The sequence below is a fragment of the Phyllobates terribilis genome, unplaced genomic scaffold (assembly GCF_046119375.1).
Source record: "Phyllobates terribilis strain yellow unplaced genomic scaffold, ASM4611937v1 Scaffold_7__3_contigs__length_470593459, whole genome shotgun sequence".
Classification (NCBI taxonomy): Eukaryota; Metazoa; Chordata; class Amphibia; order Anura; family Dendrobatidae; genus Phyllobates; species Phyllobates terribilis.
Window position 1 is genome coordinate 454,069,480 of NW_027362767.1, and position 23,931 is coordinate 454,093,410.

At 47.7% G+C, this 23,931-nt stretch overlaps 1 protein-coding gene across 2 annotated transcripts in view; it reads right to left on the bottom strand.

The window, feature by feature from the left end:
• Positions 1 to 23,931, bottom strand: part of TNMD (tenomodulin) — a 290,200-nt gene that overhangs the window by 223,089 nt on the left and 43,180 nt on the right. For both annotated transcript variants that reach the window (XM_073642193.1, XM_073642194.1), the window contains exon 3: positions 3,707 to 3,847. In XM_073642193.1, coding sequence (XP_073498294.1) covers positions 3,707 to 3,847 — 141 coding nt within the window. The remainder of the gene's footprint in view (positions 1 to 3,706; positions 3,848 to 23,931) is intronic.

The following is a 23,931-nucleotide window of genomic DNA, read 5'->3' on the forward strand; positions in this document are numbered from 1 at the left end:
CTATAAAACTGCCCCTATGTGCAAGAATATAACTACTATAATACTGCTCCTATGTACAAGAATATAACTACTATAATACTGCTCCTATGTACAAGAATATAACTACTATAATACTGCTCCTATGTACAAGAATATAGCTACTATAATACTGCTCCCTATATACAAGAATATAACTACTATAATACTGCTCCTATGTACAAGAATATAACTACTATAATACTGCCCCCTATGTACAAGAATATAACTACTATTTTACTGCCCCCTATCTACAAGAATATAACTACTATAATACTGCTCCTATGTACAAGAATATAACTACTATAATACTGCTCCTATGTACAAGAATATAACTACTATAATACTGCCTCCTATGTACAAAAATATACCTACTATAATACTGCTCCTATGTACAAGAATATTACTACTATAATACTGCCCCCTATGTACAAGAATATAACTAATATAATTCTGCTCCTATGTACAAGAATATAACTACTATAATACTGCTCCTATGTACAAGAATATAACTACTATAATACTGCCCCCTATGTAGAAGAATATAACTACTATATGTAACGGGTCTGGGAGGCGGAACCTCTGAGCTACTATACAAGGGGGCAGTCCTTGTAAGGGAGCGGGTGGTGACCAGGGAAGATGGGCAGGAGGTCACAGCAGGTGACCGGGACAGTCTCTGAGTGAACGGGCTGGAGGTCACGGCAAGTGACCGGGGCAGTCTCTGGATGAACGGGCAGATGGTCACGGCAAGTTACCGGGGCAGTCTCTAGGTAAAGGGTTGGTACGACCTGTGGCGGCTGATGATAGACGTGAGCTCCCAGGTGAGCAGGCGAGAGTCTCTGGATAAACGGGTGGTCACAGCATGTGACGGCGGAGCCTCCAGGAAGACCAACAGACAGGCGGCAGATGAGCGCTCCCAGGTGAGCGGGCAGAAGTCTCTGGACAGGCGGGTGGTCACAGCACGTGACGGCGGAGCCTCCAGGTAGACTAGCAGGCAGGTAGCAGGTGTGTGCTCCCAGTTGAGCGGGCAAGCTGGTCCATAGACAGACTGACAGGAGTTGGAAGGCAGACCGTCGGACCTCAGGCAAGCAGGCAGGTGGCTGATGTGCGCTCCCAGGTGAGCGGGCAGGCTGGTCCTTAGACAGACTGACAGGAGTAGTAAGGCAGACCGTCGGACCTCAGACTAGCAGGCAGGTAGCAGATAATCAGGCAGGAATCTGGCAGGTAACTGGCAACGGGACCTGAGGGCTGAAGCAGAGTAGTGAACAGTGCAACAACATTGCTCGGGCACCTCCATTTTGGAGGAGGTGCCTTATATATGGTGAAGTCCTCCGGCCATTGGCCGGGGACTCCTTAGGACGGCGCGCGCGGCCCCTTTAAGAGGGAGGGAGAGCGCGCGCGCCCTAAGCACAGTGGACGGGAAGGAGCGCGCGCTGCCAGCAGAGCGGGAGGAGGACGCCGGGCACGGAGCAGGGAGGTGAGGGGAACAGCGTCCCTGCCTAGCAGAGGGCAGGGACGCCGGCGCTACACTATAATACTGCTCCTATGTACAAGAATATAACTACTATAATACTGCTCCTATATACAAGAATATAACTACTATAATACTGTCCACTGAGTACAAGAATACAACTACTATAATACTGCACCTATGTACAAGAATATAACTACTATAATACTGCTCCTATGTACAAGAATAAAACTACTATAATACTGCTCCTATGTACAAGAATATAACTACTATAATACTGCCTCCTATGTACAAGAATATAACTACTATAATACTGCTCCTATGTACAAGAATATAACTACTATAATACTGACACCTATGTACAAGAATATAACTGCTATAATACTGCCTCCTATGTACAAGAATATAACTACTATAATACTGTCCACTGAGTGCAAGAATACAACTACTATAATACTGCTCCTATGTACAAGAATATAACTACTATAATACTGCTCCTATGTACAAGAATATAACTACTATAATACTGCCTCCTATGTACAAGAATATAACTACTATAATACTGCTCCTATGTACAAGAATACAACTACTATAATACTGCTCCTGTGTACAAGAATATAACTACTATAATACTGCTCCTATGTACAAGAATATAAGTACTATAATACTGCTCCTATGTACAAGAATATAACTACTATAATACTGCTCCTATATACAAGAATATAACTACTATAATACTGCTCCTATGTACAAGAATATAACTACTATAATACTGCCTCCTATGTACAAGAATATAACTACTATAATACTGCTCCTATGTACAAGAATACAACTACTATAATACTGCTCCTATGTACAAGAATATAACTACTATAATACTGCTCCTATGTACAAGAATATAACTACTATAATACTGCTCCTATGTACAAGAATATAACTACTATAATACTGTCCACTAAGTACAAGAATATAACTACTATAATACTGCTCCTATGTACAAGAATATAACTACTATAATACTGCAGATAAATAGTAAGCGCGGAATATGAGCAATTGAATGTTTCTATCTGTAGTAAGCTGTCATTTAATTCGCCAGTTACCGGTAATTTTGTCTCCTGTCCTATCATAAAAGGTAACGCTCTTATTATCTGGTTTACACGTCTAACAATCTTATTTTAATTTGAGAATGAGATCTGCCTGCGTTTATGGGGTAAGGTTTAAGGCTATGTTTGTAGTGAACAGATGGTGCAGAGACTGCGTCCGAGGGTCAGTGCCGGCTATAACATTTGGGTATTAAACAAAATGAAGAGTGTAATGAGCCGCTGAATGAGAGCAAATATTGTCTGACCTGGAATTTGTCTGAAGACAATGGGAGGCCAGAACTGCACTGAATAAAAAGTCTGGGAGTTTGTTACACAGCAATTGAGTTTGTTACAATGTATCATTCTAGCTAAGAACTGGGAAACTATACAGAAGGGAGATTTCTGCTGCTGTCAAGGTCTGCGAAGACTGATACATTGTAACAAACTTGCAGTGTTGTGTATGTTTACAGCATGAATGTATGATTATTTTATTTGCAGTTTCCTTTTTCTGACTGTTATTTCTGATTATAGTCTGTCGTCTGCCGCCTCTAGGGGGAGCTGTTTATAGAGCGCTTCACTTTACATAAATGTGTGTAATTAGCTCCTAGGAAGAATGACTTTAGCTAATAATCTTTTTCTGTTGCCCCTTCTCACTTCAGACCCTGAAGCTAATTAATAGACTATATGGCAGGCTACAACCCTGCCCCTCATGCAAAGGGTTAAACTCCTGCAACAGTCTCAGCAATAGCTGCAAAGAGTTTTTATTTCTAGATGTTTACAAACTGTACGGCACAATGTATCAAAAGCACATTTCACAGCGATTATCGTCCCGGGCTCGTTCTTCTGCAGATCTTTACGTTGTTATGTGAAATATTTGCTCTTTTGAGATTTTGCGCTGCATCAATGTAAAATGTCTTCATTATCAATAAAACAGGGAAATTGGAATGAGAAATTCAATCATAACTTATCGTTAATGTGTCGGCAAAAGTCGACTTTTAAACCATTTTATTTTGACGGCGCATTTTTCTAAACAACTACCGTGTTTTTGCTTTGCTTTTTTTTTTACAATAATTTTACTGTTTTTATAGGTATAAAAATCTATGCAAAGAAAATGAGCAGAAGTTTCGTCAGGACGCACATGTTTAAAGTCGTGAATCTCCACCGCATTATCCGTGCCGTTCTCTGTCCGAAAAGTTTCCATCTGTTTCATTGGATCGATCTCCATCAGGACCGTCGTCTGCTCGCCGTCAATGAAGAATTTGTATTCTACATCGTAGACCTGTGGGGAGACAAAAGGGGAGAAAGATGGGAATAATAATGGAAGACAATATGGTTTTATGGAGCCATTTTGAAATGCAATTTCAGCTGCGGTAATAAAAGGTAATATAAGGACTTTTATATTGCAAATCAAATGTTTTCTGCTGCTTCACTGGCTCATCAGAAACAAGAGATATTCATGAGCGCTCCAATAGCCGGCCTGATAATGGTTCCAGAAAGCAGGAGCTGTGTGAAAATAGGGACCCGTGACGGTGGGTCCGAGCCTGATCAGTACCACCACCTTCACCATTGCAAACACATGCAATCCTGACTGCAGGAAACTCCAATATAATATGCCATGGAAAAGTTTTTGGAAGCTGAGATTTGTGGAGCTGCTTGGAGGAGGACTAACCCTGTAGAAAACACAAGTCACACTGGACATTCTTCTATGATTTACAGTTTTCCTGCTCCGCAGGGTTAAGCTATCGTAAGAGCAATGTTACTTGGTTCTCCATGGCACTACTTTGCTCACTGCATGGTACTGTGTGTTCAGGGTATGCAGGGCCGGCGTTATGGGGAGGTAAACTGGGCAGTTGCCCAGGGCCCCCATTCCACAAAGGGGCCCCCAGCCAGTGGCATGCTGCTAATAGGGGCCCGTGATTCGGAGGGCCTGGTGCCAGCGCTGGCTCCTGGCACACCCCCCGCCCGGCACTGCACAGTCAGCTGTATCGGCATCCAGTATGCCGATACAGTTGAAAACAATAATGGAGGTGGGAAGCCGTCTACTCCCTCCCCCATCATTCTCCCTCAGTGCCTGACGTCTCTGCCAGTAGGTGTGTGGATGTCACTTCATCGCGTCAAGCTGTGCTGGGCAGTGGAACTGCTGAGGAGACGCTCTGCTTAGACCGCAGCAGCGGGGGAGTGGAGAGAGGCGAGTATGCATTTATTTTTTTAAATCAGTGAGTACATTGTGGTGACCATAATACTGTATGGAGGACTATGGGGTGTGCATTATACTATATGTACTATATGGAGGACTATGGGGTGTGCATTATACTATATGTACTATATGGAGGACTATGGGGTGTGCATTATACTATATGTACTATATGGAGGACTATGGGGTGTGCATTATACTATATGCACTATATGGAGGACTATGGGGTGTGCATTATACTATATGCACTATATGGAGGACTATGGGGTGTGTATTATACTATATGTACTATATGGAGGACTATGGGGTGTGCATTATACTATATGCACTATATGGAGGACTATGGGGTGTGCATTATACTATATGTACTATATGGAGGACTATGGGGTGTGCATTATACTATATGTACTATATGGAGGACTATGGCGTGTGCATTATAATGTATGGAGGACTATGGGGTGCAGCATACTATATGGAGGACTATGGGTCCCATTATACTATATGGAGGAATATGGAGAGTGCATTATACTATATGGAGGACTATGGGTCCCATTATACTATATGGAGGAATATGGAGAATGCATTATACTATATGGAGGCATTGTGGGGCCCATTATACTATACGGAGGGCTATGTAGGGACCATTATAATATTTGAAGGGCTATGTAGAGCCCATTATAATATTTTGAAGGCCATTATAATATTTGGAGGGCTATGTGGGGACCATTATAATATTTGAAGGGCTGTTTTGGGGCCATTATACTATATGGAGAAATATGTGGGGTGCATTATAATATTTGGAAAGCTATGTGGGGCTATTATAATATATGGATGTCTATGTGGGGGACATTATAATATTTGGAAGGCTATTTGAGGGCCATTATACTATATGGAGGGTTATGTAAGAGCCTTTATACTTTATGGAGGGCTATGTGGGGGCTGTTATACTGTATAAAAGCAATTATACACTGTGAAGGTTTGTGTGGGGTCCATCATGCAGTGTGGAGTGCCATGTGGGGGCCATTAAACTGTTTGTAGGTCTGTGTGGAGTTTAATTATACTGTTTGAAGGGGTGTGTTGGGTCCATTATACTATGTCTCTGTATGTATGTGCTCTGTCGATGCATGTGTCATTATGTATGTGCTCCTTCCATGTATGTGTTGGCATGTATGTGCTGCTTCCATGCATGTGTCGGTATGTATGTGCTGCTTCCATACATGTGTCGGTATGTATGTGCTCCGTCCATGCATGTGTCGGTATGTATGTGCTCCGTCCATGCATGTGTCGGTATGTATGTGCTCCGTCCATGCATGTGTTGGTATGTATGTGCTCCATCATGCACATGTCGGTATGTATGTGCTCTGTCCATGCATGTGTCGGTATGTATGTGCTCCGTCCATGCATGTGTTGGTATGTATGTGCTCCGTCATGCACATGTCGGTATGTATGTGCTCCGTCATGCACATGTCGGTATGTATGTGCTCCGTCCATGCATGCGTCGGTATGTATGTGCTCCGTCATGCACGGGTTCGGTAAGTAGGTTCCCTGTATACATGTATCTGTATGTACGTACGTGACTGTACGTATGTGCTCTGTGTATACATGTATCTGTATATATGTGCTCTACATATATGTATGTGGGCATGCAGTTTGTGTATACGTGTGTGTCACATATTATGTGTGTTTGGTATCCACATTTATAAATACCCGTTGCACAAATAGGTGTAAACATCAGCAATCACCCAACGAATGAGCGAAATGCTGCTCATTCATCGGGTGTTTGGATCGTTCAGCATGTGGCTGTATGGCCAGATTCATCAAAGCGATTACACGGAAAATGCTTTGAAAGTTGCAAAATTTTTGGAGGTGTGCAAAGTTTTTCGAATATTGGTGTTTTCATGCCACTTTTGGGCACATCCCCCAAAATGGAGAGGACTGAAGTGCAATGGGATATGGTGACGCCCACTTGTCAAATTCATGATATACTATGCCACACCTTACACTGCAAATCTTACTCCATTCTCAGACAGGAGTAAGATTTGTGGCGAGGCATTCTTCCTGAATAAGGCACCTCTGACTCCAGCACGCCCCTTCATCAAGAACGGTACGAACATCCCTGGTCGTAATGAATTGGAGTTATGTGCTTACTATATGGCAATGTGGCCCTGACATCAACACCAGTATTTTTTACATCAGTCTTCATGAGGAGGCATTCTGGAGTCAGAGGTGTTATGTTGGCACCATGTATTTACTGTATTACACTCTTTTCACTGTATGGCACTATGTGTTCACTATATGGCACTATGTGCTCACTGTATGACACTACATGTTCACAGTATGGCACTATGTGTTCACTATATGGCACTGCGTGTTCACTGTATGGCACTATATGTTTACCGTATGATACTATGTGTTCACTGTATGGCACTACGTGTTCAATGTACAGCACTTTGCGCTCACTGTATTGCACTTTGTGCTCACTGTATGACACAGCATGTTCACTATATGGCACTGTGTGTTCACTGTATGGCACTATGTGCTCACTATATGGCACTACATGTTCACTATATGCCACTATGTGCTCACTATACGAGACTTCCAGGGCCGACTACCTCAACCAATGGCCCCCCACTTCTGGCGGGCCCCCACAGATAGCTTCCTAAGCTTGCCGCTACCTCCTATCAGTCCATCGAGGTACAAGGCCAGAAGACCTGAGGGTCCCACCCTGGCCTCTCTGAGAGTTTCCATGGGGCCAGGCAACTGGTGGGTCCCTCCTAGCAACCACAAAACAACATATCCATAGGGCCAGGTGACTTCTTTGTTCTCTCCTGGACTCCCCAAAATGTATTCATGTCTCTCTGATGGTTAATGGAGCAGATACGAATCTTTCCAGTCAGGGCCGATACCCTTAGGCTAGAATCATGTAGAATACAAATCTGTGTCTCTTTGGATGCCATGCTATCCATCTGCTATTTTGAAGGATGTCTATCATTCTCCTTCTAAAGTATTTCTGATGTTCCTTGATTCTCTGTCCCAAGTCTAATTCTGTCTCCAGCACAACAGACATCACTGTTTATATTTACATCTGTGTGAGGTCATCAAGCACAGGTAAAAGGTAAAGGTGCAGGGCTCAGCGATTATTGTTTGAACTAATCTATTTACATAGTTGGTATCACAGGGGCTCTTGTAAATACACATCATTGTTTCAGCATCAAAGAGCAGATAACATTCAGGGTTATACAAATAATAGTCTGCGTTAATCAAGTAAAGAAGAACACAGATTAAAGAGTCAACATAAAAATAAAGGTATGCTGCTCTTGCCATCAGAAAGTATGTCTGGCATAATTAAGATTTTCCTCTGTATCGTCACAGGCACACAGGTCTACGCATTTCAGGCTCACAAGCCCTTAGTCCTGACAATGAGGGTGTCCAGGTCAGAAAGATTTATATGAAAGAGGGAAGGGAGCAGAGAAATGAGACTTCAGGCATAATTAAACACGGACCATGAGTAATTACAATTAATGAAAATGTAGACACCAACTGTACAGAAGAGACATAATCGCAGAGCGCATAAAAAGAAACTATGATGTGGATACAAGTCATAAGAACATTATACAGTACATACTATGATAATAAAGATTGTGCAATAATAATATACACTTAATATGTCCAAAGATATCACATATACTGTATGTGGACACCGTTCAAACAAAAGCGACAAGTCACATAGCACATGAGAGAGAATAAAAAACAAAAAAACTGCAGTGTGTTCACTGTATGGCAGTATGTGTTCACTGTATGGCACTATACTACATGTTTACCCTATGGCACTATGTGCTCACTGTGTGGTACTACGTGTCCACTGTTTGACACTGCATGTTTACTGTAACAAACAGGACGCAGACAAAATCAGTAAAAGACTAAAGAGACCCATTTGAGCAGACAAAGAAGTTTATTACCAAAATATATGTACAGAGATAGAAAGCCACCATCTGCAGGGCAAGACCAGTTGACATACCAAAAGATCAAAGATGTGATGAAAGTTTCAACCAGAAGTGGGAATGTTGAAGAAGCCAACGGGAACAAAGTAACTGAGCTAGAATAGATTAAGGGAAGATGGAAAGAATACACGGAGCACCTCTAAAAGAACGAGTCAGTGATACTGGAAGAAACTGAGACTGCAAATGATAGAGACAAACATCCTGAAAGGTGAAGTCGTTGCTGCGATAAAGCTTCTGTCAAACAACAAAGCACCTGGATGTGACAATATTCCAGTAGAGCTAATAAAGTCCTGTGAAGCCGCAGTTAATGTTGCACACCTGTGCTAACAGATATGGAAAACTAGTGAATGGCCCAAGGACTGGACATGATCGGTGTGTATTCCTATTCCGAAGAAGGCAGATGCTACTAACTGTGGAAACTATCGGACTATTGCGCTCATACCTCATGCCAGCAAAATATTACTGAAGATCCTACAAAGATGGCTACAGCCCTACTGATAAAGAGCTGCCAGAGGAACAAGCAGGATTCAGAAAGGCAGAGGAACAAGAGATGTGAATGCTAACAGTCGTTGGAAAACAGAAAAGGCCAAAGAGGAGATGAATTTTTGGTTCATCAACTACAGCCAAGCCTTCGACTGTGTTGATCAGCAGAAACTTTGAAATACCAAGAAGGATATAGGTGTGCCGAACCATCTGATCAGCCGTCATTAGGAACCTTTACGTCAACCAAGAAGCAACAGCAAAGTACAGCAAGGCGTCAGACACGGCTGCGTCCTGTCACCATTTCTCTTCAATTTATGTGCAGAAGCTATTGTCAGGAAGGCTGGACTTGCCGAAAAAGAAGGAATCAATTTGCTGGACAAATCATCAACAATCTTAAATTTGCAGATGATACAATGGTAGCAACAAGCAGAGATGGAATGAAGGACTTATTATGGAGGGTCAAGAAGGAAAGCTCAAACATGGGACTCATATTCAATACAAGACAAAGATATTGACTACTGGCAGGTACGACCTGGGCACATCGGAGATGGACGACGACGAACTGGAAGCTGTAAAGGTCTTCAACCTACTGGGATCAATGATCACTCAAGATGCAGCGACGACACCGGAAGTCAATAGAAGAATAGCTATGGGCAAATCAGCAATGGCGTCACTGGACGAAGTCTTCAAATCGAGGAACATTTCACTGGTGATGAAGACACGGCTCGTACATAGTCTGATCTTTTCTTTAGTAATATACAGTGATGAGCAAAAGGGTAACAATGTTCTGACCTTCTGACTTTCAGGCTCCATATCTCACCATCCACTACTGCTTCGAATGTGAGACCACCATCATTTTATAGACCTTCATCTTGGCTATCTCATGCATAAATTTGACTTGCAGTTGTTTAGCATATGATTAGTTATGCAGATTCTTGTCTTGTCACTGCATTGTTACTGTTTTGCTCTTGGTGGTGGAAAAATATTTTTCTTCCTGTAAACTACAAGATACAACCTGTTCTCACATTCCCTAATAGCTCAGTGTGTTATTAAATTGATTCCAAAGCAAAAGGTCACTGGTTCAGATCGAGGAGGAGCCATGGAGAAGGTTTCCCAAGAAAAGAGAAACAGCATCATCCAGCTCATCGATAGCGGTCTCTCGGCCAAGAAAATTGCCAAACTGCATCATGTGAGTGCCATGACAGCAGTAAGAGTACGAAACTAAATCAGTCCATCCATTCAGAAGCCAAGAGGTGGACGTCCAGGCAAAGTATCGGAGTCACAAGTCGGCTCATCACAAGGTCTATCAGTTCTTGTGCGACAAACGCGGCAGTGGAGAGGACTGATAAGCTTCATAATAGTGAGATCATAGATGTCCATGCAAGCACCGAGCGACGCAAGTTACACAAGTCTGGAATGTTGGCTCGAAAAAAGGTGAAGAATCCTCGACATCAATATTGTCATAAGAAGCATCAGATCGAGTTTGCAAAAAAAGTACGAAAAGTGGACAGGAGAAGATTAGAAACCGGTGATTTGGGGCGATGAGATAAAAGTTAATAGACGGCTTTGATGGGGCAAATGGGTCTGGAAGAAACAAGGGAAAAAGGGGCTAACGGATCGAGAAATTGAAGGAACTGTCAAGTTTTGTGGAGGAAGCCTGATGATATGGTGTGGTTTCCCAGCCAAAGGTGTTGGATACTTGACCAGGATCAATGGTGGTCTCAATACTGAGCTATATTTGAGTATCCAACAATACAAGTTACTTCATACACTCGAGTACTATGGGTATGAAAATGATGACAGTGTTCCAGCAGGACAACCACCCAAAGCATATGTCAAGATTGGTGAAGAAATGGTTCAATGACAATAAAGTAGAGGAGCTGGATCGGCCCCCACAGTCCCCAGACCTCAACACAATTGAAAACTTGTGGATAGAGGTGAAGAAAAAGCTGTATATATACCCAAGTGAGCAGGGCCGGCTCCAGGTTTTTCTGGGCCCCGGGCGAAAGAGTCTCAGTGGCCCCTTTAATACATACCACGATTCATGATGCAGAGATACGGCGGAGAAATATATATATATAGTACAAGGCAAAGATTTCACTTCTTACATTACATGAGTGATATCTACTGTAAATTCCACAATAGCTCAGAAACCGGTGAATCGCTCCACACAGAATACTGGCCCCCATATAAGGCTCCATACGGAATACTGGCCCCCATATAAGGCCCCATACAGAATACTGGCCCCCATATAAGGCCCCATACGGAATACTGGCCCCCATATAACGCCCCATACGGAATACTGGCCCCCATATAAGGCCCCATACAGAATACTGGCCCCCATATAAGGCCCCATACGGAATACTGGCCCCTATATAAGGCTACATACGGAATACTGGCCCCCATGTAAGGCTCCATACGGAATACTGGCCCCCATATAAGGCTCCATACGGAATACTGGCCCCCATATAAGGCTCCATACGGAATACTGGCCCCCATATAAGGCTCCATACGGAATACTGGCCCCCATATAAGGCTCCATACAGAATACTGGCCCCCATATAAGGCTCCATACGGAATACTGGCCTCCATATAAGGCTCCATATGGAATACTGGCCCCCATATAAGGCTCCATACAGAATACTGGCCCCCATATAACGCTCCATACAGAATACTGGCCTCCATATAAGGCTCCATACGGAATACTGGCCCCCATATAAGGCTCCATACAGAATACTGGCCCCCATATAACGCTCCATACAGGATACTGGTCCCCTTATAAAGCTCCATACAGGATACTGGCCCCCATATAATGCTCCATACAGAATACTGGTCCCCTTATAACGCTCCATACAGGATACTGGCCCCCATATAATGCTCCATGCAGGCTGTTACCCCCCACATAATGCCCCATAGAGGCTGTGTCCCCCCTTATAATGCTCCATGCAGGCTGTTACCCCCCACATAATGCCCCATACAGGCTGTCCCCCCCCCTTATAATGCTCCATGCAGGCTATTCCCCCCACATAAAGCACTATGCAGGCTGTCCCCCCCCCCCTTATAATGCCCTATGCAGGCTCTTCTCCCCCTTATAATGGCCCATGCAGGCTGTCACCCCTCCTCTTTATAATGCCCCATGCAGGATGTACCCCCCCTCTTTATAAGGCCCCATGCAGGATGTCATCCCCCCTCTTTATAATGCCCCATGCAGGATGTCACCCCCCTCTCTTTATAATGCCCCATGCAGGATGTCACCCCCCCTCTCTTTATAATGCCCCTTGCAGGATGTCACCCCCTCTCTTTATAATGCCCCATGCAGGATGTCACCCCCCTCTCTTTATAATGCCCCATGCAGGATGTCACCCCCCTCTCTTTATAATGCCCCATGCAGGATGTCACCCCCCTCTTTTTATAATGCCCCATGCAGGATGTCCCTCCCCTCTCTTTATACTGCCCCATGCAGGATGTCACCCCCCTCTCTTTATAATGCCCCATGCAGGATGTCACCCCCCTCTTTTTATAATGCCCCATGCAGGATGTCACCCCCTCTCTTTATAATGCCCCGTGCAGGATGTCACCCCCTCTCTTTATAATGCCCCATGCAGGCTGTCTCCCCCTCTCTTTATAATGCCCCATGCAGGATGTCCCCCCCTCTCTTTATAATGCCCCATGCAGGATGTCACCCCCCTCTTTTTATAATGCCCCATGCAGGATGTCACCCCCCCTCTTTATAATGCCCCATGCAGGATGTCACCCCCCTCTCTTTATAATGCCCCGTGCAGGCTGTCTCCCCCTCTCTTTATAATGCCCCATGCAGGCTGTCTCCCCCTCTCTTTATAATGCCCCATGCAGGATGTCCCCCCCCTCTCTTTATAATGCCCCATGCAGGATGTCACCCCCCTCTTTTTATAATGCCCCATGCAGGATGTCACCCCCCCTCTTTATAATGCCCCATGCAGGATGTCACCCCCCTCTCTTTATAATGCCCCGTGCAGGCTGTCTCCCCCTCTCTCTATAATGCCCCATGCAGGATGTCACCCCCTCTCTTTATAATGCCCCATGTAGGATGTCACCCCCCTCTCTTTATAATGCCCCATGCAGGATGTCACCCCCCCTCTCTTTATAATGCCCCATGCAGGCTGTCACGCCCTCTCTTTATAATGCCCCATGCAGGATGTCACCCCCCTCTCTTTTTAATGCCCCATGCAGGATGTCACCCCCCTCTCTTTATAATGCCCCATGCAGGCTGTCACCCCCTCTCTCTATAATGCCCCTTGCAGGATGTCACCCCCTCTCTCTATAATGCCCCATGCAGGCTGTCACCCCCTCTCTCTATAATGCCCCATGCAGGCTGTCACCCCCTCTCTCTATAATGCCCCATGCAGGATGTCACCCCCACCCCTCCCCCCTCTCTTTATAATGCCCCATGCAAGATGTCACCCCCCTCTCTTTATAATGCCCCATGCAGGATGTCACCCCTGTTCTTTATAATGCCCCATGCAGGATGTCACCCCCCCCATATAATGCCCCATGCATGATGTCATCCCCTCATATTATGCCCCATGCCTCCATACATTAAAAAAAAAATCAAATACTCACCTCACTCCTCCTCACCTGCTGCAGCTGCTCGGGTCCGGACTCCAGCGTCGCCGGTATCTTCCCGCTCTGCGCTCCCTGTGACGGCTCAGGGGAGGGCGCGGTGGAAAGACGTCACCGCGCCCTCTGACCTGAGACGTCACAGGGAGCGCAGAGCAGGAAGACAGAGGATCTGCGGAGGCACGGGGAGAGGTAAGTATCCGGCTGCCGGGGCCCTGAGCAAGCGGGAGAGAAGGGCGGGGTGCGCGACCGCCAGTGGGCCCCTCTGCCTGCTCAGGGCCCCGGCACTTGCCCGGGTGCACCGGGTGCTGATGCCGGCCCTGCAAGTGAGGCAACCAGTATGCAACAACTGTGGGAACATGTAGAAGAGAACTGGGATCAGATGTCGGTTGATACATGCTTGAATCTGATGGAGAGCATGTACAGAAGGATTCAAGCAGTGCTGAAAGCCAAGGGTGGATTTCCAAAATAATAAAAATTTAAATTTAGATTTTTAGGAGTAAAACAGTAACAATGCAATGACATGACAAGAATCTGCATAACTAATCACATACTAAAAAGCTGCAAGTCAAATTTATGTATGAGATAGCCAAGATGATTGTCTGTAAAATGATGGGAGTCTCACGCTCGAAGCAGTAGTGGATGGTGAGATATGGAGCCTGAAAGTCAGAAGGTCAGAACATTGTTATTTGTTACCCTTTTGCTCGTCAGTGTATGGATACAAAACCTGGAAGATAAAGAAACAAGACAGAAGAAGAATTGACACCTTCGAAATGTGGTGGTGGAGAAGGAGGTTATCAATACCATGGATGGCAAGAAGAACAAACCAAGCCAGACATGTCACTGAAAGAAAGGATCACCAAGCTACGACTGTGGACACATCATCGGAAGTGAGCGATCACTGGAGAAGGACATCATGGTTGGAAGAAAAGAAGGAACAAGGCGAAGAGGAAGACCAGCGACCTGGTGTCTTGATAAAATCAAGATAACCGTGGAGAAGACCCTGGTGACCTCTCTAGGCTGCACTAGATTGATCTTCCTATAGAGTGTTCATCCATCAAGTCACCCTGGCTCGAGACCGAGCTGAAGGCCGTTAATAATAATAATAATAATAATAATAATAATAATAATTTGACAAGTGTTGAGCGGCTGCCTCCAGCCCAGGTTTTCTCCCCCACATAATCTTCCAATTCCCCCTGTGATGACGCAGTGGTGCTAATCCTGTCTATGGCCGTCGTCAGTGTAAACTCCGTGCGGCAGGTGCCTGCCTTTCCCGAGCAGATGATTGACAGTCGTCAAGGCTCTCGCACATCTGTCTTCGTTGATTGCTCTTCTATCCTCCGTCTCTGCGGCATTGACAGAGAGTGTACTCAGGATGATTTGGGAGTTTGCACACCTCCCCCGGCCGGGCTCGTGTCTCCTAATGTAATTACAGTCTCTAAACAGGTTTTGATTTTGCAATATGCCTTAATTAGAAGTAGATTAGGAATTAATTTGACAAATAAAAACAGCTTGTTCTGAGCCCCAGGCGAAGACTGAAGGGGAGAAATCAGAGGCATCTCCTTGTCTGACAATCTCCTTATCAGGATCTGCGCACAGAGACGTCATTGTAAAGTACATAATGGCCCCGCTCCGGAGTGACGGGAGGCTGCGCCATCGTCAGGGCTCCATCTCCGCACAGCTGCCTTATGCTGGAAGTGTTCAAGGGTTTCATGTTAATTGTCGGGATGAAGCTTCGTAATATGGATATATCCCCGCTGGGGACAATGGAGATATGGTAATCTGCCGGCAAACGTATGGGGTGAGCATACAGATGTAGCAGAGCTTGTCATATGCGGCTCATAGTGCATAGGACGGGCACTCACTAGGGCTCTGGTACATGGCAGTGCTCATATAACAAGTGAGAAACCCCATGAGGGGAATTCATTCTGCAGTACAAATAAGTTGCACATTTTACCGCAATCCTCATTTTGTGCAAAATTCTGTGATTTTTTTTTTTCCAATTTTCCACCACGTTTGTAGAAATTTGTTGGGCTTAGGATGGAGTGACAACCACAACCCAACAAATTCACTATTGGTTGCACCAGACATTGAAGTAAATTGCGGCACAAATGTACCCCAGCTCTTAGCTGACTTTTTGCCGCACAGACGTCCAAATTTGCACCTATTTCCTGCAGCTATATCAGTTCTACCATCACCCAACTAGAAGCAGAAGCCAGCGTCTTCCTCCGTCAGAGATGTCACTGTACAATGTAACCTCGCATGGTATATAGTGTGGATGGACGCAGACATGGTGTATAGGAGGGGACGGAGAAGGTGCTGGTGTGGCACCCCAGAGGGTCTGGTTGCCACAGTGGTAGTAATACCATGTCTGGGAGCAAAATAGGAGTTTCCTGGTCAGGGAACACATTACATGCAACACCTCCTGCCCCAGACCAGAGAGGGGAGGATCCTGCCCTATATAACTGGATCTGGAGGCAGGGTTAGTCAGTCTAAGTCGGAGTCTAGAGCTCATTGTGTGGAGACAAGTAGGACACGAAGGAGTAAAGAGCCAGGGACTGGAGCTGGAGTTAGCTCGTCCCGGATAGTATCCACAGAGGACCGGATGCCGGAGTCCGAGGCTGTGGGGATTATATACCCAGCAGCAGATAACGCAGGGCAGGAGATTGCAGGTCTCCTGGCCCAACAGAAGCCCAGAGGCTCAGCCACACGAAAGGACCCATACCGCCACAGAGGAGCGAGGAATACACAAGGTCCGAGTCGCCAGCCATACGGGCGAGCGCAGCACGTCACACTCAGGGACGTGGGCTACAACACGACTATAAGCGGGATAGCCAAAGAGTATAGTCGGAACGGCAGGCCTACAACTCCACCTGGCCAGGAGGACTCTAGGATTGTTCCCAGACTGATCAGGCCCTCATCACTAGCTGGTACTCCCGTTGGGGCCCATATAATTGCCAACAGTAAAGACCCTGGCACTGCACTGCAAAGACTCCGTGTTGTCATTACTGATACCTTGCACTACCACCACCATCATCCATACACGCTGCCCTGAAGCTCCACTCTTCCTGTGGGGAGTCACATCACCTTGCTGCACATACCACCAGCTTCAGCGGACTGCTCCGCAGCGGCGGTTCCCAATAACCGCATTTCACAGGTGGCGTAGTCGGACTATACATAACAGACGTACATAAACTACCCTTACATTGACCACCTGGGTCACGGACCGGGTCACCGCCACGGTGACTATAACCCCCAGCATCTACAGGCCCGGCTCCGGGTACCCCACGGCCCAAGGGGTGCGTCAACTTTGGTGTAGTCGGCAGGATTGTGTGCCCGCTTCCACCGGGTACTGTGCGCCTTCACAGACTGTGTCGCATACCGTGGTGAAGATTTCCCGCCATTTGTCGCCGTTTTCCCGCTGTTGTCCGCCATTTTCGAGTCGCCGCGTGGGAAGAAGAGGGGCGTGATCGCTGGAAACGCGCGAAGTCCAAAGCCCCGCATCACTCACGGATGCAGCGCCAGGTCCTGGAAGGAGCCACAACGAACGCTGACGTCAGACGTGTGCGACGCCAGGTCCTCGACAGAGACCATCGCCTGCGGAACTGCAGCCTATGGAAGAAAAGAGAAGGAAGGTAGGCCACGGTTCACTAGGGGGGAGGAAAATGCCCGATATGGAGGGAACTACAACCACCGGCGCGGCCGCTGTAATGCCTTTCACCATGCCTTATATACCGGGGGCAGCGTGGTTGCCCCAGTACTCAGGAGAGTCGCACACCCTGAGTGACTTCAAGGAGAGACTAAACAGTTTATTTAAAGTATACCCCCTGTCCGAGGAACAGAAAGTGAGCATCCTCGTAGGCCAGCTAATCGGTGCAGCCCAGAAAGAAGTAAAATCCTGGTCAGCCAGAGAAAAAGGGACTGTAAAGGAGATACTGGCCCGCCTAAAGGACACTTTTGACACCCGTACTATGGCAGAGATAAATATGAAGTTTTATGGGTGCAAATGTGACGCCTCCTTCTCGAAAGAGCCCTTTTAGTTTACCCTGGGTGATGGGGGACTCGGAGTCGGGTCCTTTGATGGAGAGATGGAGTGCAGCCGTGGCCCGGACCCGACCCGTGCTCAGGGCCGTCACATTAAAAAGAGATGGTGTGGGCTCATCCAGGTTAAGTGGCTGATTTACGACTACGCCACCTGTGGCACCTGGTGAAGGCCACCAGCGCCGCTGCAGTCAGCTGAGGCCTGGTTTTATGGCGGCCAGAGTTCTTACTACTCCCCACAGGCGGAACAAGGCCTCAGGGCAGAGAGACAGGATGGAGGGGGTAGTAGTAGAGGGAAACGGGCGCCGCGTCGCACGGTGTGGCGCAGAATAAACAGTCCGGAGGCCATAGGGGTGAACGTCCAAGGCTTTACTCACTTTAGAGATGGCAGAAGGAAGGTGACTCCCTGCTCCTCACGGGGTCCTGCGGTCACCAGGGACGGGGGTCCGACAACCTCCGAGTAAGTCCAGCATTCAGTCGGGACCCTACTGCAGAGTGTTCCTGAACTACAGACCGAATCCTTTCCTGTCCGTGTGTGTGCAAATAGGCCGGGTCTCCCTCTGAGTTCCTCTCAGAACATGGGCACGGGTGGCAGCTCCGCTCTGTCCGATACCCGATGGGATCCTCAGGGCCTACCGGGCTTCCCCAACCAGGACATAGAGTAGCAAGGTCGGGTGTCGGGGGCTGGTACCCCTCTTGCAGCCGGAGTCCCTCTGAATATATCAGCATGGCGAGGACAGGTGGCGTACTCCGCTCCGTCTGCATCCTGCCTGGGATCCATTTGCTGTGGAGCTACACTCCTGAGCTCCGGGCCTTCTTGGTCGTGGTCCTTGGCCGGGTTGAGACATTCCGTGTCTACAACCTACCTCTCGTCCCAAGGCCAGGTTACGAGGGCTGTGTCCCTTGCCGGTGCAGGCCCACACAGGATCTGCGCTCCGGGAGGGAAGTCACATAACACACAGTAGTTTGATAGCAACCAAGACCAAGATCAAAGATGGCTTTTTTTTAAATATGAAATTTAAAGTGCAACTAACTTGTAAGTCCTCCACCCTCACCCACTAACTGGTTCCCCTCACTCTTGGTTCCCCAGTCTCCCTGTAACCAGGGAGCAGCACCTAGTGCATACTAGCTCCCTCTGGTGGAGAAATGTGGTGGTGGATGCAAAAGGTTAGGTCCCGACCATCACACTGTTCTTACCTCAGAGGAGGAACACTACACTCCATTAGAGAAGTGCAGCATCCCTGTGGCGGTCGAACCCTCAGGGGCGCCACACAAACAACGGGCACAGGACAATGTACGGGACTATGCTTTAAACCTGCAGGAGGCGCTGAGGGCCATCAAAGAAGTAGACCCTGACAGTGTGCGTGATGAAAACAGACTGTTAACTGAGCAATTTATTGAGGGTTTACTGCCCAGCGCCCACCGAACCCAGCTGCGCATAATGGCTCTGCAAAACCCTGACTTGGACTTTGCTCAGTTTAAGGACAGGGCCATCCGGGTGCTACGGGAACCAGCACCAGGTGGCGCTACAGCTCACCGGCGCCCAGCTATCACCTACCACCAGGAGGTGGCACCCTTTTCCCCGGAGCCTGTAGGAGCTGATGCACAGACTCTGGACAATGCCCCGTCTACAGACCTGCACCATCAAGTCCAAGAGTTAACTAAAAGTGTAGCTGCGCTAACCAAAACTGTGCAGTCCTTGCAGGTGTATCCCAAAGGAAAGATCCAGCTGGCTTCCTGTCCGGAGGACGTCCCGTGGCGCCGACAGAAGAGGATTCCACCATCCAGAGGGAAGAACAGCAACCGCTACGACCAGGATGGACAACCCATCTGCCGCCGCTGCAACCAGCCAGGACATTATGCAAGGTACTGTCATTTAAACGAGCAAAACCTGGGGCAGAGGGCCAACCCCCAGGCGTAAGACCACCAGGCCCACCAAGCTGGCGAGACAAATATGTGGGAGGGCGGTCGGTCCTACCTGTCGTGCTGGACGGCTTTCCAATGAGCGTGTTGCTGGACACGGGATCCCAGGTGACCACCATCCCCTACATTCTTTTTAAACGGTACTGGACTGATTCGGACATTACCCGCCGTCCAGACGAACATTTGAGTATTTATGCTAGTAATGGTCAACCCGTACCTCAGGTGGGGTTCAAAGAAGTGACCATAAAGGTTGGCAAAGTCGAACTGCCAGCACAAGGACTGATTATTGTCGACATTGATCGCCGAGAAAGTCATCCTATGATAACCTTAGGCACTAATGTTATTGAAATTGTCTTTCAGAAATTATTGTCTTGTTGCAGCAGGTTGCGGAGACCACCAGTTCCAGCCAGCAGCGGGTTCTACAGAGGGAGATCAGAGCCCTGATGAAAAGACAACAGGTAGAACTGTCTGGTGGTGAAATTGGCAGTGTTAGGATGAGTGACCCATTCCCTATTGCCATGCCCCCAAGAAGTGAAATGCTGATATGGTGCCGGGCAGCAATCGGTCTCCGGGGTAGAGATTACCAGGCCTTGGTAGAGCCCGTCTACTCTGACAGTAGGCCCACCATTTTGACAGCCTGGGGGGTGGTTGATGTCCGCCATGGGAGAGTGCCTGTCCGCATCCTGAACATTGGGGAAAAAGAAGTCCATTTGCCCCGGTATGCCACCCTAGCCAAGCTATTTACCGTCAATCAAAATGCTATAAAAACAGTGGAATCCTTACCCCCATCCAACCAGGCGGAGGGTAATGGCTCCGAGGGACAGATGGAGGACTGGTGTCAGAAGCTGCATGTGGGCACTGACTCCACCCCTCCACACCAAAAACAAGGAGTATACCGGGTGATCCAGGAGTATGAAAGGGTCTTCAGTAAGCACCCACTCGACTTCGAGCAGGTAAAGGGGGTTCAACACCATATCCCCACGGGAGACCATCCACCCATTAAAGAAAGGTACCGGCCTGTACCGCCAGCACACTACCAAAATGCCAAAGGGATGTTACGAGAGATGAAGGAGGCCCGGGTAATAAGAGATAGTTGTAGCCCCTGGGCAGCTCCATTAGTTTTTGTAAAGAAAAAGGATGGCACAATGAGAATGTGTGTAGACTACAGGCAAATTAACCGCATAACTCATATAGATGCATACCCGCTACCCAGGATAGAGGAGTCACTAGCTGCGTTAAAATCGGCTAATTATTTCTATACTTTGGATCTTACTAGTGGGTATTGGCAGGTTCCTGTAGCAGAGGCGGATAAGGAAAAGATTCACCACCCCGATGGGCCTCAGCGAGTTCAACTGCATGCCATTCGGGCTCTGCAACGCCCCAGGAACCTTCCAGCGGTTGATGGAGTGCTGTCTAAGGCATAAGAACTTCGAGACAGTCCTGCTGTACCTGGATGACGTCATAGTATACTCCAAGACATATGAGGATCATCTGAAGCACCTGGCGGAAGTATTTGAAGCCCTGGCTGGCTTTGGCCTGAAGGTGAAGCCGTCTAAGTGCCACCTGCTGAAGCCCAAAGTACAGTACTTAGGACATGTGGTAAGCGCCGACGATGTAGCACCAGATCCCGATAAGATCACCGTAATCAAGGGCTGGCCGAGACCTTCCACCATCAAAGAAGTGCGGCAGTTCCTCGGGTTGGTAGGCTACTACCGAAGGTTTATACCAGGCTTCACCAAGATGGCGGCACCCATGCAGGACCTCCTGATAGGCCAGTCCAGGAAGGCCAAGAACCAGAAACCACCATTCAAATGGAACAAGCTGGAAGATGAGTCCTTCACCAGGTTGAAGATGACCCTAACAGGAGACGAGGTACTGGCCTACCCTAATTATGGCCAACCCTTCATCCTTCACACGGACGCGAGCAACGTGGGACTAGGAGCGGTGCTGTCCCAGATCCAGCAAGGCAGAGAAAGGGTGATGGCCTACGCCAGCAGGAAGCTCCGGCCTACAGAAAGAAACCCAGAAAACTACAGCTCCTTCAAGTTGGAGTTCCTTGCCATCGTCTGGGCTGTGACTGAGCGCTTCAAACATTATCTCGCCTCTTCCAAATTCACTGTGTACACGGATAATAACCCGCTGACACACCTGGACACTGCAAAATTGGTGCCCTGGAACAAAGATGGATGGCCCGACTGTCTAATTACGAATTCACCATCAAGTACCGGGCTGGGCACAAGAATGCAAACGCAGATGCGCTGTCCAGAATGCCTAACTTGCCAGACGGGGGAGAAGACCCAGAGGAGCTGGAAGTGATAGAAATCTCCGCGTTCCACCGCCATGGGATAAAGCAGTGCACCCATTGTGTGAAGAACAGGTGCTCTGCCAACAGAGAAGCCACGTTCAACCCATTGCCCCACCATGGATGGGCAGAAACACAAGACAGTGACCCGGCTGTTCGCCTAGTCAAAGAGTTGCTGACACAAACTGACTCATACACTGATTCAGATGCTCCAGAGGAGACCAAACAGCTGTGGAAAGAAAAGAGCAAGCTGTTCATCTATGAAGGGAAGCTGTGTCGAAGAACTATCAACTCCCGGACACATGAGCTGGTCTGGCAGGTGGTAGTCCCGAGGCGAGATGCGTCTATGGTCCTGGAAGTGTACCACAATGGAGCGGGACATTTTGGATGGAAAAAGCTGGAAGTCCTGCTATGTGAACGGTTCTATTGGGTTGGCATGAGGAAAGCAATCGAGAGGGGGTGTCGAGAATGCGGACCATGCAACCTGAGAAGAAAAGACCGTGACAGCCAGAGGGCTCCCCTGCAGCCCATCATCACCAAGCAGCCACTCGAACTGGTAGCCTTGGACCATGTGAAGCTATCCCCGAGCAGGTCAGGCTATGTCTACGCTCTCACTATCGTAGACCACTACTCCCGGTTCCTGATAGTAGTGCCAGTCAGGACCAAACGGCTCAGACAGCAGCCAAAGCATTCCAACAGCACTTCTGCCGCCCGCATGATTACCCAGAACGTGAGCTAACTGACCAAGGTCCGGCCTTCAAAGCAGAAGTATTCCAGGAATTCTGCAACCTGTGTGGCTGCAAGAAGATCAGGACAACGCCTTATCACCCCCAGACCAACGGGATGTGTGAAAAGATGAATCAGGTGGTGATAGACCTACTGAAGACGTTGTCCCTGGAGGAACGCAGCCTGTGGCCAGAAAAGTTAACAGACCTGGTGGATCTCTACAACCACATCCCAGTGAATTTCACCAACTGCACACCAGCTTACCTGATGAGAGCGAGACCTGGCAAGCTGCCCATCGACCTGGATATGGGAGTTCTGACACCAGAGGACGCCTCACCGGATGTGGATTGGGACACTGAGCGGCAACAGCAATACCGTAAGGTACAAGCAAGTGTTGATAGAAGTGTATCCCAAGCAAGAGAAAGGCAAGAGAAGACTTACAATCAACATGCACCTGCTGCCCCCTTGTCACCGGGAGAGCAAGTCCTAAAGAGAAAAAGGCGGCTCCACAAGTTGAATGACCAGTGGGAAAAAGAGCCGTACACCATTCTACCATCAAGGCATGATAACACCAAGGTGTGCCTCATAAGTAAGGACGGAGGAGAGACAACAGCAACAGTTTCCAGGGACCACCTGAAGAAATGTCCCGAGCAGCTACAGCATGCTGAAGAAGGCCAAGATGTCCCTCAACTCGCAGAGGAAGTGGAAGAAATGGTCAGCACAGTACTCGGAGAATTTCCCCAGTCATGGACACAAGTGAATAATGCCATTGTTGTGCCAGTCCTTACATTTCTCCAACCAGCCCCTCAGGGAGCTGTAGAAGTCTCAGTAGAGTTGGAAGAACCATTGGCCCTGGAGACAGAAGATTCCTAATCAGCAGACCAGGAGAATCTACCCTCTGCTAGTATCGAACCTGTCGTACCCAAGGTAAGCCAAAGGATCCATAGGAAGCTGCCCAACCTACCAGAGACACCTCCAAACACCTGTAGTGTGGTGAACATTGAACCCAGCACACCAGGGGTAGCCACAAGGGACCAGGGTAGAGCAGTGACAGATAGTGTACTCCGTAGATCCACCAGAAGTACAAGAGGTCAGCC